General features: G+C 39.3%; 1 protein-coding gene across 2 annotated transcripts in view; it reads right to left on the bottom strand.

Moving 5' to 3' along the window:
- LOC117295510 (high affinity cAMP-specific and IBMX-insensitive 3',5'-cyclic phosphodiesterase 8B-like) overlaps positions 1–18,109 on the bottom strand; it is a 186,790-nt gene that overhangs the window by 17,026 nt on the left and 151,655 nt on the right. For both annotated transcript variants that reach the window (XM_033778196.1, XM_033778197.1), the window contains exon 17: positions 4,832–4,973. In XM_033778196.1, the coding sequence (XP_033634087.1) occupies positions 4,832–4,973 (142 nt within the window). The remainder of the gene's footprint in view (positions 1–4,831; positions 4,974–18,109) is intronic.

Genomic DNA, 18,109 nt, shown 5'->3' with positions numbered 1-18,109 from the left:
GTTCATGCTGCCTGTTGATGACAATCGATGACGACCGACCATGGTAACTTCTGAGTGCTTTTTTTTGACACTGTTTAGTTTGTGACAGCGAGATGGTACCTTTATGGTTTTATGATCATAGTTTGTGGACCTTTTAATGATATTGCTTTTTGTGGTTAAATGATATTTTTGTTATTGTTGTAAAGCACCTTGGAGCATTTTCAATGGATTTGGCGCTACATAAATGGGTTTTATTATTGTTTTTTATTTTCAATAATTTCTATTATTTTTACCACACACAAAGAAAAGTGATATAATTTACATTATATTATAATGATTAAGGAAAACATAAGTACAATAGGATTTTATGTGAGGATGGTGGTCTCTAAGAAGCATCAGCTTATCGAGTAGAGACCCCACTCATACAATAACAAAACAAAGAACAATACAACAATATGAAAACACCATATTACAACTAAATTACAACTTAGATATTGGCATAGCTAAACTCGAGATTGGAGCAAAGAAAGTCTGTTTATAAATATTTGCTGATTAATTGAGTTTTTAGCTTCCACTTGAATAAGAATAAACACAAAGAGGTAGCCAAGGAATTCCACAGCTTAGGCCTTTCATGCTTGACACTTTATTGAGTTAGTGAAGTGAGCGTGAATACCTAAATTTTGAACATATAGCAGTTTTTGTGTGTGAACCTGATGCATGAAGGTCCCAAGCTGTAAAAGATAAATGTCATTGACTTTAAGTGTTTTGTGTTTATGAAATAAGGGATTGCATGTGAGCCCAGTAATCAGCATGGTTGAAGTGGCCTTTTTTGAAGGGTAATTATTCTATTAATTTTACCTATTTAATATTTACCCCACGCCAAGATGCCGTAACTAATGTAAGGTAAAATCCCCCCCCCCCCCCACAGTAGTGTGGATGGGTCTATGAATGAATACTTACCGGTAGAGTCGAATTACTAGTTTGCATATTCCATGAGGCAACAATGCTAAGACTTTCACACAAAATAGCACCCTACAACGCCCCACGACATGCTTACCACGTAGTCATCCTCTTTTATAAGAGCCCTACCAAATGTAAGCACCCAAGAACCGAGTATGTGGGGAAGGAGGGAGGGATACTCTACCGGAAAGTATTTTGCATAGACTCGCACCGAGGAAAGGCGGTGGGTGTACGCGGTGCTACTGCATGTTTTCAGGGGGCGTAGGACCCTGGCACGCTCAAAAATTTCCGAGAAAGCTTCGCGGCCCAATAGTGGTCCATGCCCGAATGAACGGGAGGTGTCGTCCCCACAGGTGAACAAAACATTTGTTGTTAGCACTGTAATACCGTGGAAAAATCCCCTGAACATGTGATCCCTGGCAAGGTGGAGCTTGTTCTGGCTTCGCAGCTTAGCTGGCCGCCTGTAACACCGCCGAAAAGGCTTTAAGGTTAGGGACAAAGATGTCTGGGGGTTCAAATGAGTCCGACTGGTTCTTAGCCAGAAACCCTGCCGTAGGTATCAGGCGGACTCCTCCAACACTGTAAGGGAGTGGAGTTTGTTACGTCAGCGAGACGTAGCGACTGCTACCAAAAGGGCCACCTTAATACACAGGTGCAGCAATGTGGCCCCACTCAGCAGTTCGAAGGGGGGTTTGGTAAGGGCTGTCCGTACGCTGGGACCAGGATGGGACCAGCCTGCGCACAGGGGGACGGGTAACAAACATCCCCTAACCAGTTGCCAGATCGCCTGGTTATAACCCGTTGATCAGTTGGCAAACCCCCCGTAAATCGCTGCAATGGCGACAGGTATTCACCGTGGCCGTCACAAGCCCGCTATTAAGAGATACAGGAGGAAATCCGTGACTTCCTCTACAGAAGTATCGGCTGGATGTATAGCTCGCCGTCTACACCATTTAAAGAAATGGCGTAGCTGGCAATCATACACTCTCCGAGTGGAGGCCCTCCGGGACTGGGCGGCAACTTCCGCAGCCCGTTATAAAAGACCCGCTGCTCTGAAGGATTTCGTGACAGCACCCAGCACTTCAGGTGCAGATCCCCTGGAGCCGGATGAAACACTCCGGATGTCCTCGATGAACTCGATCGTCTCAAGGACCCACCTGTCAGACGTGACCTGAGCCCAGGACCCCCAAAAATCCTGAAGGCGTCGTCCGTCAGTGGGAGGTCGCCTGGAGACAGGAAAGGGGGGGGGGGAACAAAAACGAGGCCTGTTTGTGTTTCTTCGCCGCTGGTGAGGAGGCCTGTGGTTTCTTGAGGTTAATCTTGTCTGTGGCCTTAAGGTGCTGGCCATGGTCTCCATAGATTCTTGGAACTGCCCCGCCAAAAGATCCCGCCCCGTTAGAGGGAGCGCATCGAGCCGCTTGCGTGCTCCTACGGGCGGGAGGAACAGAACATCCACGACGTTCACCCTACGGGCCGAAGCCGCTAGGGTTGAGACCCTTGTGAACTGATCCAGGACGGTGCGCAGCTCATTGTCTAGACAATGGAGGGCCGCCACCATCATATCCAACGGGACCGCCGAGTCCTCATCGCTTATTAGCATGAGGTACTCGGACTATAATAATAATAATAATAATAATAATAATATTATAGGTATTTATATAACGCCTTTAGCACAGACCAAAGCGCTGAACAATAAATACAACAAGAACAAAGCAAGGAAAGAAATTCACCTCGGGGGTACCTAAAGGGACTGTCCTCGGACCGCTTATGTTTTTGGCATACATAACTGACCTCCCTAGCAAACTAATAATAATAATAATAGTACGGACATTTATATTGCGCAGATACCTATATAAATATACTCTACTGCGCATTACATGGAATACAAAAAATGCAGAAACTAAATATAAAAAAACAAATACACATACAGAGCAAGAATGAATTAAATGAGTGAAGTAAACAAATGGGTTTTTAACTTACATTTAAATACATTAAGTGAAGAAGACTGTCTAATGCAAGGTGGGAGATTATTCCAAAGATTTGGAGCAGCGTATAGAAATGCCCAATCACCTAAAGTTACCCTAGATTTCCTAGATGGGTGAGATAACAATGTGGGATCTTGAGAACTCCTGAGACAGTAGGTTGATTGAGACTGAGAGAGGAATTTCATGGTTATGAGTTCTTGAATGTATGTTGGTGCTAAACCATAAATGGCTTTATAAGTTAATAAAAGAACTTTAAATGCTATTCTTTGTCGAACCGGAAACCAGTGTAATTCATTTAACAATGGACTACATCGAGAGCATCTAGAGGAATTACATATCAGTCTAGCACAAGCATTCTGAACCCTGATCAAGATTGTTGGCAGATGATTGTCTTTTGTATACACCAACTTGGGGTCACAGTTACATACATGTAAGGCTAATCTCCAATGCCCAAGGAGTCTATAACTATAACAAGAAATGTAGTTCTCAATAAAAAATAGAACAACTACGCTGTACATGGATGAAGATACATGTAAGAGTAAATTGAAAGTATAAAATTTGTCTTGTCATGCGAACCCCCACTGGGAATATTTAGCAGCACAGTTACATGTAGCAGCGAAGTTAGCTACTTGTGTGAATATGCCCTTAGAGATTTTAAGAGTTGGCAAGTTAGAAAAGATTCGCTTTGGAAAACTTATTCTGTCTGCTACTATTTTCTGTTCTATTTTCCGAGAGGGAAATTTCATCACAAACAAAAGACAATGAAGAGGTTGAAGAACTCAATAATAAACAATATCCTTATAAATACATGTAGCCGAATCATGTCTTTATGTCTGTGTGAAAGTTTTAGACAGAAGAAAAGAACTGACTTCAACTTGACATTTATTTTTGAAGAAAATTCGTCCAAAATTGACCGAGTTATGGGAAAAAAATAAAAAAATAGTTGTATTTTGTTTGCGCTGTTTTCATTGTGCAAGCAAAGCAAAATGCAATTCACCGTTGCTTTGGGCCGTGCATGCGCACAGATCAAGCAAAGAAAGCGGGTTGGAGCATGTGGGATGAGGAGGCGAGGGAGGGTATAAATGGGTCAGGGGAAGAACCACTAGCTGGACCCGCGCGAAACTTGAAAACATTGATGGGACCGACAAAGAATATGCACTAGATTGAACAGGACAGGAAAAATATAAACGGGGCTGGAGAAATAATACGAGAACGAAAAAAGAAGAAAAAAGATCCACCATATATGATACGCAGAGGAAAATAAAATAAAACTGAATGGGAAAAACAAAAAAATGAAACAGGACTAATAAATGATATGGGACAGGAAAATAATAAACTAAATGGGGAAAAAACTAAACCAAACAGGATGTAACAGGACGGGGAAATAACCACTTGCGGGAACTTTGCACAACTGGGAAACATGGATTCAATTCAATTCAATTCATTTAGTTCAGTAAGGTTTATTATTAAGATGTCAAAAATTAAATGACAGTAGTAGACTTAAATTGGTATGTTTACACTGTTAAAAACTACAATAGGAAAAAAATTTGAACCATTTAAACAGAAAACCTGAACAGTGATATAACCAAAAATACAAGATACTAGACTGCTAAAAAGAAAATTGTAAAAAAAGGACGGGACTGACAATTAATAAGGAAAAAATGGAGGGGTACATTTCATCTTAAAGTAGGTTCATCTTAACGTACATGTACATGTAGGATGGATTGGTTGCTACACTTTGCTTAGCAATTAAGACTGATACACCAATCTTAGTGCTTTATGAAATCTGCCACAGCGTGGAACTCTAGCAGGACTCGCTGCAGCACAAGTTTCCAGCTAGTAAATTAATAAATCACCAACTAATTGCACTGACTTCATACATGTACATGTAGGTAGTCATTACTTACCATTGATAACGTATCCTCACTGTCCCTAACAACAGGTTTGCTGGTACAGTTGACAAATTTAGACAGATGTTCAAAGTGTTTAGTCATTTCAGTAGCAAGAATCATGTCGATAACGGTATGTCTCATGGCGCGGTAGTCTTCTCTGTAAAGGAATAACAAACATGTATTATTAATTTTGTTTTTTTTACCCATATACCGATGTGTGTTAGCACTGTATACTCAGTACTTTCCCCAAGTCCTGTGAAGAAATATCACAGGCATATTACTCGGGTGGTATAGATGTTAAATTGAACATGTAATAGATGTTAAATTTGCATCGAGATAAAGAATATATATTTTTTTATTACCCATAAACACCAATGTGTGTTAGCACTGTATACTCAGTACTTACCCATTAAGTTCTGTGAAAAAATCACAGTCATATTACTTGGGTGGGATTCGAAAACACGCAAGAGACCTTTGCAATTCTAGAGCAGTGTCATACCATACCAAAAGTCATAGCAACAGGCCACATTTAACTTGAATCATAATCATTACAATAAAGATGTTAAAGGAACACGTTGCCTTGGATCGGTCGAGTTGGTCTTTGAAAAGCGTTTGTAACCTTTTTTTATAAAATGCATATGGGTAGAAAGATGTTGTACAAGAAGAATACAATGATCCACACAAACATGCCTCGAAATTGCACGGTTTTCCTTCTACCTCGTCGACTAACAGGGTCGGCCATTTATGGGAGTCAAATTTTTGACTCGCATAAATGGCCGACCGTGTTAGTTCGCACAGTAAAAGGAAAACCACGCAATTTCAAGGCACTTTAAAACATCTTTCCAACCATATGCATTTTATAAAAAAGGGTTACAAACGCTTTTTATAGACCAACTCGTCCGATCCAAGGCAACGTGTTCCTTTAACAATAAAAATAATTAGTAGGATAGATGTCCTTAGCTTTCGATCCAAACAGGACCTTCTTCAGAGGCATAAACAAGTACAAACAAATACATGTATGTTTATAGGGAAAAAGAGAAAGAGATGGGAAGGATCCAGAAAAAAAGAGGGAAAATTATAGCCAATAAACATTTGGAGTCGGTCTTGATGTTGTTTGAAGAGCCAATGATATGACTCTTTACCTAAGCTATGCTTAAATCGTCAGCGGTTTCACGAAGTAGCACTCTACGTGCTTTAGGATTTTTTTTACAATTCGATTTTTTTTACATCTCTGTTGATAATGCATGAAGTGAGGTAAAAACGTTTTCACGAAGTAGCACGTAACTTTTGCGCTGACCTATTTTCATAAAGTAACAAAAAATACTGTGTTGTAGCATAGGCGAGTGCAACTTTGTGAAAACGCAAAAAGACATATTTCGCATTTTTTGGGTTTCACAAAATCTTCACGTATCTTCTCTCGTGTCTAGTTTCATAATTAATTATGCAAATGACTCAAAATCAGATTAGTTTTTAAGTTCAAGTCATCTACTATCTACATTGAGAAAATTAAATGGAAATATACCCTGAAGTTTTGAATAATAATAATGATAATAAGACTTGTAATGCGCACGTATCCACCCTGCTGGGTGTTCAAGGCGCAGTAAAACAAAAAAAACAAAACAAAAACAAGAAAAACAGACACAACAAAATTAATCCTTGAAAACCTGAGACATAAGATAAGTTTTGAGAAGAGATTTAAATTTTGTGGTACAAAGACAAGATCTAAGATTAAGTGGTAGAGAGTTCCAGATGCGTGGGGTAGCTGAAGAAAAAGACCTGTCACCCCATGAGTGTCGAGACTCGGGTTCAATGAGGAGATGCATGGAACTTGATCGAAGATTCCTTGATGGAGTATAAACTTGAAGCAGTTCAAATATATAGTGCACATTGAGAGCTTTGTGGACAATGAGCATCAGCTTGAAGGTGATTCGTTGAGAAATCGGGAGCCAGTGAAGTTGTTTCAGAATGGGGGTGATAGAACAGGATTTTCTAGACAGTGTCACAATGCGGGCATCAGTATTTTGGAGACCTTAAAGTCGGGAAATCTGGTTGTTAGGAAGACTATAGAGAAGAGCATTGCCGTTGTCAAGACGAGAAGTAATGCATGAATGACCTTTTCAGTGGCACTTTTGTCCAAGTACTTGCGAATCTTATCTATATTCCTGATGTGATATGATGACAGACGAACATTGTTGTTGATGTGTGGCTGAAGTGTCATCGATGAATCAAAAATAACCCCTAAGTTCCGAGCTTTCAGCAAGGGAGCTATCCGAGCATCACCGATGGAAATGTATGGCGCTGAAACCTTTGTTAACTGTTGACGTGACCCAAATAGAAGGAAAGCGGTTTATAAAAAGTGTTCAACTTCAGAAGCCGTTTTCTCTGATTGTTATTTTTTGCTGGTATAGCAGCACGTGCTACTTCGTGAAAACGCTGATGAAATCTAGAGGCGAGTTTGGGTACATTTGTGACAGCCCAGTTTTTCTGTTGAGGGTTCTGTTTGGATTGTATCTGGGGGAAGTTTAGCCCTGCGGTACGTTGGTTTTTAGGGCGGAATAATGCAACCATGGGGACCTCGGGAATTGCTGAGTGTAACCTGTTGGAGGAGTTAAGGATAGTCATGAGGATTGAGGAAAGTTTAGGTAATTTGGGGTGGAAGGTGGCAACTCTATTGGTAGGAACGTTTATTTGCTCCTGTGTTAGTCAACAGAGTACAGTGTATTGCAAGGAAAGTTGAGGGCCCTGTTGATAGCAAGTTGGACCCTGTGTTCGCTGTGACCCCTAGAAACAAGGTGTTTCCTAAGCTCTGATGAGCGCCTCTTTTACAGTGTATATGTGGAACAGATTCACCTGATACGTAGATGTAAGGCCTGACTATAGGCGATTGCCTTCTTACAGTGACTAGGGTGGCAACTGTTGGAGAGTAGGGTACTGGTGGGTGTTGGTGGGTTTACCGCATTCATGTACATGTACATCCGTGACAATGCCATTAGGGCATTTGGATATGGTTACATCTAAAAAATTCACACTTGTGACAGAGTATTCGGTAGTGAGCTTTATGGTGGGGTGAAATGAGTTCATATTGTTGTGTAGAAAGACGCAACATAGACACGGACAGAATATTGTGGTTCAACTGGTTTAGTACCGGACAAAGGTCCGACAACTTCAGAATCCGAATGAGAACTGACAATCATAATGTTCAGCTGTCTTTTTATACATACAGCATGTTATTACTGAGAATACAGAACAAACGTTCTACAAAATGCATCCATATTGAACCATTAATTAAGGTAGCGCTTAGCGTGGAACCTGGCAAAACAACCTGCTGTAGACTACTGTAATACTGTAACGGCCACTACCACCGCCGCTACTCCCATTGAAGAAAAATGTGCGTTACAAAATGGCGACCAATCCTTTCACAAAAAGCTTGACAATATTACCAAGATATTAGAATCTGTGGTCTCTTGTCTGAATAGAGTAGAACAGAGAATTTCTTCATTTGAGGGAGAGTATGCTGTGCTGAAAAAAAAAGTATGTGAAATGGATGAAGGGATGGATATGATGAATAAAACTGTTGAAGATCTACAATAGAAACAAGCACAGTCGGCAAGTAAGGAGAATTTGGATGGGGCATACCAGAGGATACTGACAAGGAATTCTCAGATTGAATAGAGCTCATTCAGGATTTTCAGTCAACCCCTTCAGCTGAGCCAACTTTGACGGGACTTAATTTTGGTGGATACATGCTTTTTCCTTATGCAGATCACTGCTGTCATCCACCCTAGCCCCGTTAACTACATGGACTTGTTTGTTTGTTGCCCTTGGGGATGTACCCCTTCTCGTTAGTGTTTTTTTGATGTGTTTTTGTGTGTTTGCAACTGCTTTGCTCAAAATTGTATTTATTTCATGTACCTACGTAGTCTCTAAATGTATTCCTGTTTTTGTTATCATGCAAATGTGTCCACTAGAGACCACTATTTGGGGAGCCTATTTATCAACTGTTATTAAGTACTGCTGCGGCATTGATTAGTTACACTGTGTTTTCCACATTAAACTGTCCATAACTTAATATTGCATTGGGCGACATGTGACTCATTTTCACAGAGTGGGTCACATTTATGCCCCTAACATTGAGAACATGCAGTTTAGTTTTTATGATAAGCTGAATGGTTTATTTTGTGAAAAAGATTTTGAGACAAAGGAAAGGATTATCGTAGGGGGCGATTTTAACTGTGTTCTGGATTCAATTATCTATAAAAAAGGTGGTATTGCTAAAACAAAAAAGAGTGTTGCGGATAAAATCAAGAATCTTACCGAGAATTATGATTTGGTTGACATATGGCGAGAATTATGAGTTGGTTGACATATGGCGTTTGAAGAACTCTAGTGAGTGTAGATTTACATGGAGGCAGACTAGTCCTCTTGTTCAATGTAGGCTGGACTATTTCATGATAAGTAATAATCTTATTGAGAATGTCAGGAACACGGACATTCGCCCAGGTATTAAGACAGACCATTCTGCAATTGCTATTACCTTTCAACTGTATAAAGAGCCTAATAGAGGCCCTGGCCATTGGAAGTTTAATAACTCTTTTTTAGAAGACGAAAATCTTTTGCAGGAGATGAATAGTAATCTTCGAGTTTGGTTAGGTGACCCATCCATTATGGATCAGCAAGTGAAATGGGAGTGGATTAAATTTAAGGTCAGAGAAAGTGCAATGAAGTTTGCTAAGGAGAAATCTCGGCTGAAGAAAGATATACATGTAGAATTGCTGATCTTACAAATAAATTAGATCAATTAGAGGCTTCTCTTGCTCACGAACACAATGATAACATTTTGGAGGAGATTCAGGTCATCAAAGATGCACTAGAGGAGATTGACGCTAAATTAATTGAGGGTATTGTTATTCGCTCACAATTAAGATGGTCTGAGAAGTGGGAGAAAAGAAACAAATATTTTCTTGGTCTGGAAAAAAGGAACAGCAGACGGAAGCATTGTAAAAAGCTTATCACAGATGAGGGTCGGGAAATTATTAATCCCAACGATGTCCTTACTGAACAAAAAGACTTTTATCATAAGCTCTATGAGTCCAATCTTGATGGTAATACTGATATTGAGAACAATGTTTTCTTTCAAGACAATAAGATTCCTGTGTTCATTGAGGATGATATGCTGCTTTGTGAAGGACACCTTACCAATGTCGAGTGTTACGATGCTTTGAAGAAAATGCCCTGGTAATGATAGGCTGTCCTCAGAGTGGTACCGTAATTTTCGGATTATAAACCGCGCGGCGTATAAACCGCACTTCCCCAAAATATACAAAAAAATATTAAGGTGTCGGCATATATGCCGCGCGGCGTATAAACCGCGATCAAAATAAACAAAAACCATGAAAAAACTAACCTCAAAACACGGAAGTGAAGTACGCAAACCTGCCGCGTTACGGGTGATTTTTTTATCTCACACTATCAGTCCTGAGTTATATTTTGTTTCCATCAACAACCCTTTTCAAGAATTTGCGATTTGATGATCGGTTGTGAGTTATATTTTGTTTCCATCAACAACCCTTTTCAAGAATTTTGATTTGATGATCGGTTGTGTTGACCATATTATGTTTTGTGAACTTCTTTGGCAACAAATTCTCCGTGAATCAAAGATCGGTCGACAACGCACACCGAGAAATAGTTGAACTTTGCCCTGCATCGCCCTCTGTTGACAAAAGTTGTTCACGTTTGATTAGACTGGGCCTCGAGCCTCAAAGCGTGGGTCAGACGTTCAAGCTCCCCATTGTACAATGGGCAGCCGCTCTACTCGATCCGTCCGAAGTCTAGCCAAGATTTTATGAATGGAACTATCACCGGCCAATCATCAAACGGCCAATCACCGCATGCGTGAACACGTAGGGGCCGTGCTTGTTTGCGGTCCTTTTTGTGGCGATGTGCAGTGACAGGCGGGCGGCACATCAGTCAGTCTTGTATAGTTGCCGCAATGTGGGAGTTGCGTCGTAATTAAAGTGGAAATGTATTGAAGTTTACACTATTGATCGTAATTGAAATGATCTATTATAGGATAGCATTCTTTTTGTAAGCTGGCAGCACCCCCTTTGCGGGACCACATAATTGTTTGTGTTGGATAAATATTTATGAAAGTTACAACTGAAAATACGTTTATTATTGTGATACTAAAAAAATCCAATAACAATTTAAACTAGATATAGTGTTTGTAGAAACAAACACTAGGTGTTCGGCTATTGTTGGATCAGTGTTTGAATCAATGAAAAAAGTGTTGTTGATAGCTCGTCAAATTGCAAAGAAATGAAAACCAAACAGTTTTCTCGATGTGTAATAATTTTATGGTAAAGCATCAAAAAGTGTACATTTCAACCTAAAAGCCTATAAATAATGCCCTTTCAAAGCATTTTACAGGCACTTCTGGTTTAAAAAGGTCAAAAGGTCAAGAGAAGGTCACAACATACCCATTTTTGTGAAGTACGTGAGGCCCTTTCATATGATATATAGATTGTCAAAATAGCTTTTGTGGTCGAGGAAATGTGAACTGATGAACTAACCGGAAGGGAAATGTTTGTTGAAAACGCCTTGAAAACAGACTACGTACGTAAAGCCCTTTCATATGATGTAGATTGTCAAAATAGCTTTTGTGGTTGAGGACATAGGAACTTATGCATAATGACGACTGGAGAAGAGACTAACTAACCGGATGGGAAATGTTTTGTTGAAAACGCCTTGAAAACAGACTACGTAATTAAAGCCCTTTCATATGATGTATAGATTGTCAAAATAGCTTTTGTGGTTGGAGCCTTATGCATAATGACGACTGAAGAAGAGACTAACTAACCGGAAAATAAATGTTAGTTGAAAACGCCTTGAAAATAGACTAAAAACGAAGCTATTTATAGGAGAAGAAAACATTTTTTTTTTTTAAATAATACAAAATTTGGTCGCCAATTGGTCTCCCATCCAAGTACTGACCAAGCCCGATTTAGCATAACTTCAGTGATCGGACGGGAACCGGTGTTATCAACGCAGTACGGTCGTAGATAATGTACAATAAATTCGATTTGAACCAGGAGACAAGATCAAAAGGTTAAACGCCTTGAACAAAGACTATTCTACATGAAGCTTTTTCGCGCTCTATGGATGATCACTGGAGCGTGACTCTCCCGCACAGCTAATACACTACACGTTGTGTGTATGCCCAAGTGTATTGTTTATGCACATACCAACGGGGATTTACGTTGTTCTTTAGACGTGAATTTTGAAATTTTCAACCTCTCTTTTGAGCCGGAAGACAAAATCAAAATGGGGTCATGTCTGTGAGGCGTTTACGGAGTTTTTAATGCCCTTTCCGATGATGTATTGATTGTAAAAATCCGTCATGCAGATCAAAAGTTATGATTTTTTGAAATAATACCGCATACTTACACGTGGTGACCGCAATGCACCGCATGCTTACACGTGGTGACAAAGTACATGTACATGTAATTGTAAAATCTTTACGCGCAATCAATGGGGGAATTTGTAGTTCTTTATACATGGGGTCATGTCTGTGAGGTGTTTACGGAGTTTTTAATGCCCTTTCCGATGATGTATTGATTGTAAAAATCCTTAATGCAGATCAAAAGTTATGATTTTTTGAAATAATAAACTTTGAATGAGTGTATCTCGTCAATTGATGACGTCATCGTGACGTAACAACTTTTGTATCATCTACTGGTTATTGTCTACCTGTGTGCAAAGTTTCAACTTAATGCGAGCTTCGCATCTATGCTTTTTCTTGCGGACAATCGACAGCGAGAAGAATAAGAAAAAAAAAAAAAAAAAAAAAAGAAAGAAAAAAAACGAACAAAATCAATGAGTTGTTCGGGCTATTGCCCGAACACCTAAAAATTGACAAAGTTAAATCCTACTTTATTTGTAGGTAAGTGAGTTCGTGTTGCAATAAAAACTAACTTCAGACAGTGCGTGGACAATCGTTTTAACATAGGATTTGTCTGCAGAAGCAGCGAGTGATAAAGAAACAGTGCAAAGATTTATATCCAAGGAATCCTTTGTCTTCCGTTTTGTTTAAATAAAAAATAGACGAAACCAAAACCAAACAGTCCTTTTAAGGGCTACCACAACACAAACGAGAGTATTGTCTATGACTGTTGTTTCTGTTTACAATGTACATGTATATAGGAAAAAATTTTAAACATGCAAAATTCCTTTACAAAATATAAATTGTATAGCGGTGGTAATGAAACAAAATGCGCTACCTTATTGTTTGCGTAATTACAAGGACAGGGGATTCACTTTTATTAAACATCGGAGTAGACGGGAAATAAGGTTGAAATGGGTCTTTCAATAAGGGAATTAAAGAAAAGTGGTTGGCCGGTGTTTCTCCCTCCCTTTAATTGTAGTCCCACAACGAGGATCCACAACAGATATTGCAACGACGGACGGGCGTAGCGTGTGTGTAGTAATGTATCCTGCAGCGTGCACATTAAGCACATGTACACACACATGAGAGTTCGTAAAGCTAGCAATCTGTTAATTGCGCTGCTCAATCTCGAGATTGCACAACAGATGTTGGTGGCACCGTATTGAGCGATGTTCGCCGACGGGTTGCGCTACGCCCTCGCATTTGTGCCGCCTGGAAATAAAATTCCCAATGTTACTGGACTCAACAATCAGGGAAGGTTGAACACGTTTTGTTTGATCCCCCGGAGCGGCATAGTTCTTTGCGTACGTCCATTCACCATTCTGCTGTATGCGTTGTGCGTGGTTGAGCTGAAGAAACCGCTGGCTGACGCGAGTGTAGCCTGGATGTCTGACGTCATTATATAAAGATCGTGGGATAAATAGACGGGCACCAGTCTAGTCTAACCCGAGTTGCGCTGAGGAGGGGGAGCTGAGGGCGGTTGTTGATAAACGTTTTACAAAGGAAACATGGAATACAATTGTGGTGGGATTTTCAACAGGATTTTGTCATCACACAGGCAGGTTTTTGTTCTCATTTAAGAAAAAAACAAACATTAATTAGAATATTTTACAAATGATCTTTCTTTTAAAAAATGCCGTTTTTTCTCTTAAATATTTATACGTCGGCTTACAAGCCGCCCGGAGAATAAACCGCAGGAGTTCAAAAAAATGTCAAAATCAACATATAAATCGCGGTTTATAATCCGAAAATTACGGTACTTGATATTTTGGAATGTCATTGGTAATTTTCTTGTTGATGTTTTAAATATTGGTCTCACAAATGGAAGCATGTCGTCTTCGCAGAGACAGGCAGTTATCACATTGATTGAAAAAGAGGGTAAAGACAGAAGTAAATTAAAAAACTGGAGGCCAATTTCCCTTGTTAAATGTAGTATATAAAGTTGCCTCTAAAGTGTTAGCTTCTAAAATTAATAAGGTTGTCCCAAATCTAATTCACAATGACCAATGTGGTTTTGTGAAGGGTCGATTCATTGGTGAATCAATTAGAACCATCCAGGATGTTATGAATTATACTAAAAGTAAGGATATTCCAGGTTTGATGATTTTCCTTGACTTCGAAAAAAGCCTTTGACTCGTTAGAATGGAAATGTTTATTTAAAGTTTTGGAGTGCATGAATTTTGGCACAGATTTTGTTAGAAATGTCAAATCTCTTTACTCAAATATAAGTAGTTGTGTAATGAACAATGGTCAATCCTCAAGTTACTTTTCAGTTGGAAGAGGGGTGAGACAGGGTGACCCACTGAGTCCGTACTTATTTATATTGGCCATTGAACTGTTGTCATGTGCTATAAGAAATGATTCGGATATTAAAGGTATTTTTGTAGAGGATGCTGAAGTTAAGATTATCCAATACGCAGATGATAGTACCTGTGTAAAGTCCAAGATGAGATCTCAGCTGAATTTGTTTTGCCCTAATGAGTAAATTTACCATGATCTCAGAATTGAAACTAAATCATTTAATGTGAGTAAATCAAAAGCTATGTGCCTTGGCTCTAAATGGTTTTCCGCTGAAAAACCTTTTGATATTGAATGGCCTGACACGCCTATTAAGGCACTGGGTGTCTATTTCTCTTATAAGGATGACGCAGCTGAAAATATGAACTGTGAGCCTAAAATCAAGATTCTGAAAACCACTCTTAATAAAAGTCTAGACGTTTGACCTGGTCCGGTAAAATTCTGTTGGTCGAGACTTTTGCCTTGTCTCAATTGTTATATTTGGCCTCTGTAATTTCAGTTCCTACATATGTTGTTCAGCAGGTCGACAACATTATTTATGATATCATCTGGAATGGGGGAAAAGGGATGGTTAAAAGAAGTACCCTTATCGGTAATATCGATGAGGGTGGTTTGAAGATGCCGGATACAAAAAGTATGTTCAAAGCTCTGCAAATCAAATGGATCCAGAGACACATGTACAATAATTTGAGTTTGGCTCCTTGGAAGCTCATCTTTAAGAAATATATCTCTCCCTATGGCGGTAATATGATTTTCCACTGTAATGTTAAATTTAGCCAAGTGAAAAGGTGGAATAACATTCCCTTGTTTTACAGGGAGGTGCTCATCTCGTATTTTGATTTGGTAAAACCAAGGGATGTACGTGTAACGATTACTTCTCTGTGGCGATGTGCAGTGACGGACGGGCGGCACATCATTCAGTCTTGTATAGTTGTCACAATGCGCGAGTTGCGTCGTAATTACAGTTGAAATGTATTTAAGTTTACACTATTGATCGTAATTGAAAAGATCTATTATAGGATAGCAATCTTTTTGTAAGCAGGCGGTTAAGCCCTCCACAATCATCAACGGCTTCATCAAGGCAAAAATTATCAGAGGAAGAAGAGCAGGAAGATCAAGATCAAGACGCCGGTGATGCAGAAGGTCTGCGTGAGGAGCTAGCCGCTCTGTTTTGCAGCGACAGCGAAGACAGCGACTTCGAGGGTTTCAATTTGTAAGAAACCAGATAGATCAAGACATCCAACAAAACCAACAGTTCTTTTCAGAGCTACCACTACTTCCAAAAAGAGATAACCGTGCAAAGTGAAATAATAAAATATTATAAAAAAGTGGATTACCTGGCCCCTGAATAAAGAAAAATCCCCTTATTTAATAAACCCAACCCCTGTTGAATCCCGATAAATTATAAAGTTACAAAAAAATACCTTTGATTAATAAACCAAATCCGTTCGAAGCCATTTATTAAAAAACAAAAAGAGAGAACCTAAAAATATTAATAGTAATAGTATAAGCGATATAGCATGCCCGCTTATTATGGCATCCATTTAAATCCCCAAATCATTACAATTAATAAAAACCCTTTATTTAAAACCCAACAAGATTTAGCATTAAAAGAACCCTTTATTTAAAATCACGCCCAATATTGTGAGACCAGTAATAAATAAGAAACTCTGCCCTTCAGAGAGTTTACACAAGTGCCGCCACATGTTCAAGGTTTAAAATGGACTCAACAATGAGGGCGGTTTGAACACGTTTTGTTTGATACCAGGCGCGGCATAGTTCTTTGTGTACGTTCATTCACCATTCTGATGTTGTGGTTGAGCTGAAGAAACCGCTGGCTGTCACGAGTGTAGCCTGGAAGTCTGACGTCAGTATGTAGAGATCGTAAGATAAATAGACAGGGGACCAGTCTATTTCGCTCTCACACGAGTGCAGCCTGAATGTCTGACGTCAGTATGTAGAGATCGTAAGATAAATAGACAGGGGACCAGTCTATTTCTGACGTCAGCATATATATATTGCTAGATAAATAGACGGGGACCAGTCTAGTCTGAGTTTCGCTGAGCGAGGGCGCTGACGGCGGTTGATTAACGTTTTATAATGGAAACACGGAATACAAATGGGGTAGGATTTTCAACAGGACTTTGTCATCACACAGGCATGTTTTGCAGGTTTTTGTTCTCGTTTCTTAAAAAAAATAATATTTAGAATGTTTTACATACGATCTTTCTTTTTAAAAATGCCGTTTTTTCTTTTAAATATTTATACGTCGGCCTACAAGCCGCCCGGAGAATAAACCGCAGGGGTTAAAATAAATGTCAAAATCAACATATAAACTGCGGTTTATAATCCAAAAATTACGGTATGTGTAAACTTGAGCTTTGCAAAAAACAACAACAACAAAACTAGACATTAGGTGTTTGTGAACAAACACAAAGCTGTTCCGTGTTGTTTTGCTTTGATAATGTGCTTCAATGACCAAGGAGTTATACTCTGAAAAAAGTTTTGAAAAATGTTTAGTAGTTCTTGAGATATGGTCCCACTTCCAGTTGACCCGGAAGCAGGGGTCAACACGAGGTCACGGTTTTTCACAGTCAATATTAATGTCTTAGGAGTTTGTAACTGAAAACAATTAGAAACTCGGTTGAGTAGTTCTGGAGATATGGTCCCACTTCCGGTTCACCCGGAAGTAGTGGCAAACATTGGGTCACGAGTTTTCACAGTCAATATTATTGTCTAAGGAGTTTGTCACTGAAAAAAATGTGAAAATCGGTTGAGTAGTTCTTGAGATATGGTCCCACTTCCGGTTGACCCGGAAGTAGAGGTCAACATGGGGTCACAGGTTTTCACAGTCAATATTAATGTCTTAGGAGTTTGTAACTGAAAACAATTAGAAAATCGGTTGAGTAGTTCTTGAGATATGGTCCCACTTCCGGTTGACCCGGAAGTAGAGGTCAACATGGGGTCACGGGTTTTCACAGTCAATATTAATGTCTTAGGAGTTTGTAACTGAAAACAATTAGAAAATCGGTTGAGTAGTTCTGGAGATATGGTCCAACTTCCGGTTGACCCGGAAGTAGAGGTCAAATTGAGGTCACGTTTTTTTCAAATTGTTCTCCTATCCCCAAGGAGTCTTAAACTACAAACAAGTTAAAAATTGGCCTGGTACTTCTTGAGATATGGTGTTTCAAAGATTTCCCAATTAAATATGCAAATGAGGGTCACGTGGTTAATGAGTTAAGAATTTAAAAACAAAATTTCATTAGGAATTAAGCTTAGGTTACATGGAGAAAACTGCTGGCTACAGAGTCATACACAGAGTCTCAAAGAACACTTGTAGTCACTGCAGATGTTTCTTCCATGTATGGCTTCACCGGGACACCATACTTTCTCGTTTGCCGTGAAAACAGGAAAAACTCAAAACAAATGGGGCCAGTTGAAGTCATCGAAGATCGGTGTGTGGTGTGAACATTTCAATGTCCATCAAGTTTTAATACATGTTTGAATACTTCATATTAACAAATGAAAATTATAAGGGCATCGGTTGATATAAA

Source organism: Asterias rubens, chromosome 10, assembly GCF_902459465.1.
Source record: "Asterias rubens chromosome 10, eAstRub1.3, whole genome shotgun sequence".
Taxonomy (NCBI): Eukaryota; Metazoa; Echinodermata; class Asteroidea; order Forcipulatida; family Asteriidae; genus Asterias; species Asterias rubens.
The sequence above is the reverse complement of the archived record's forward strand: the minus strand, read 5'-3'. Positions and strand labels throughout refer to the sequence as shown.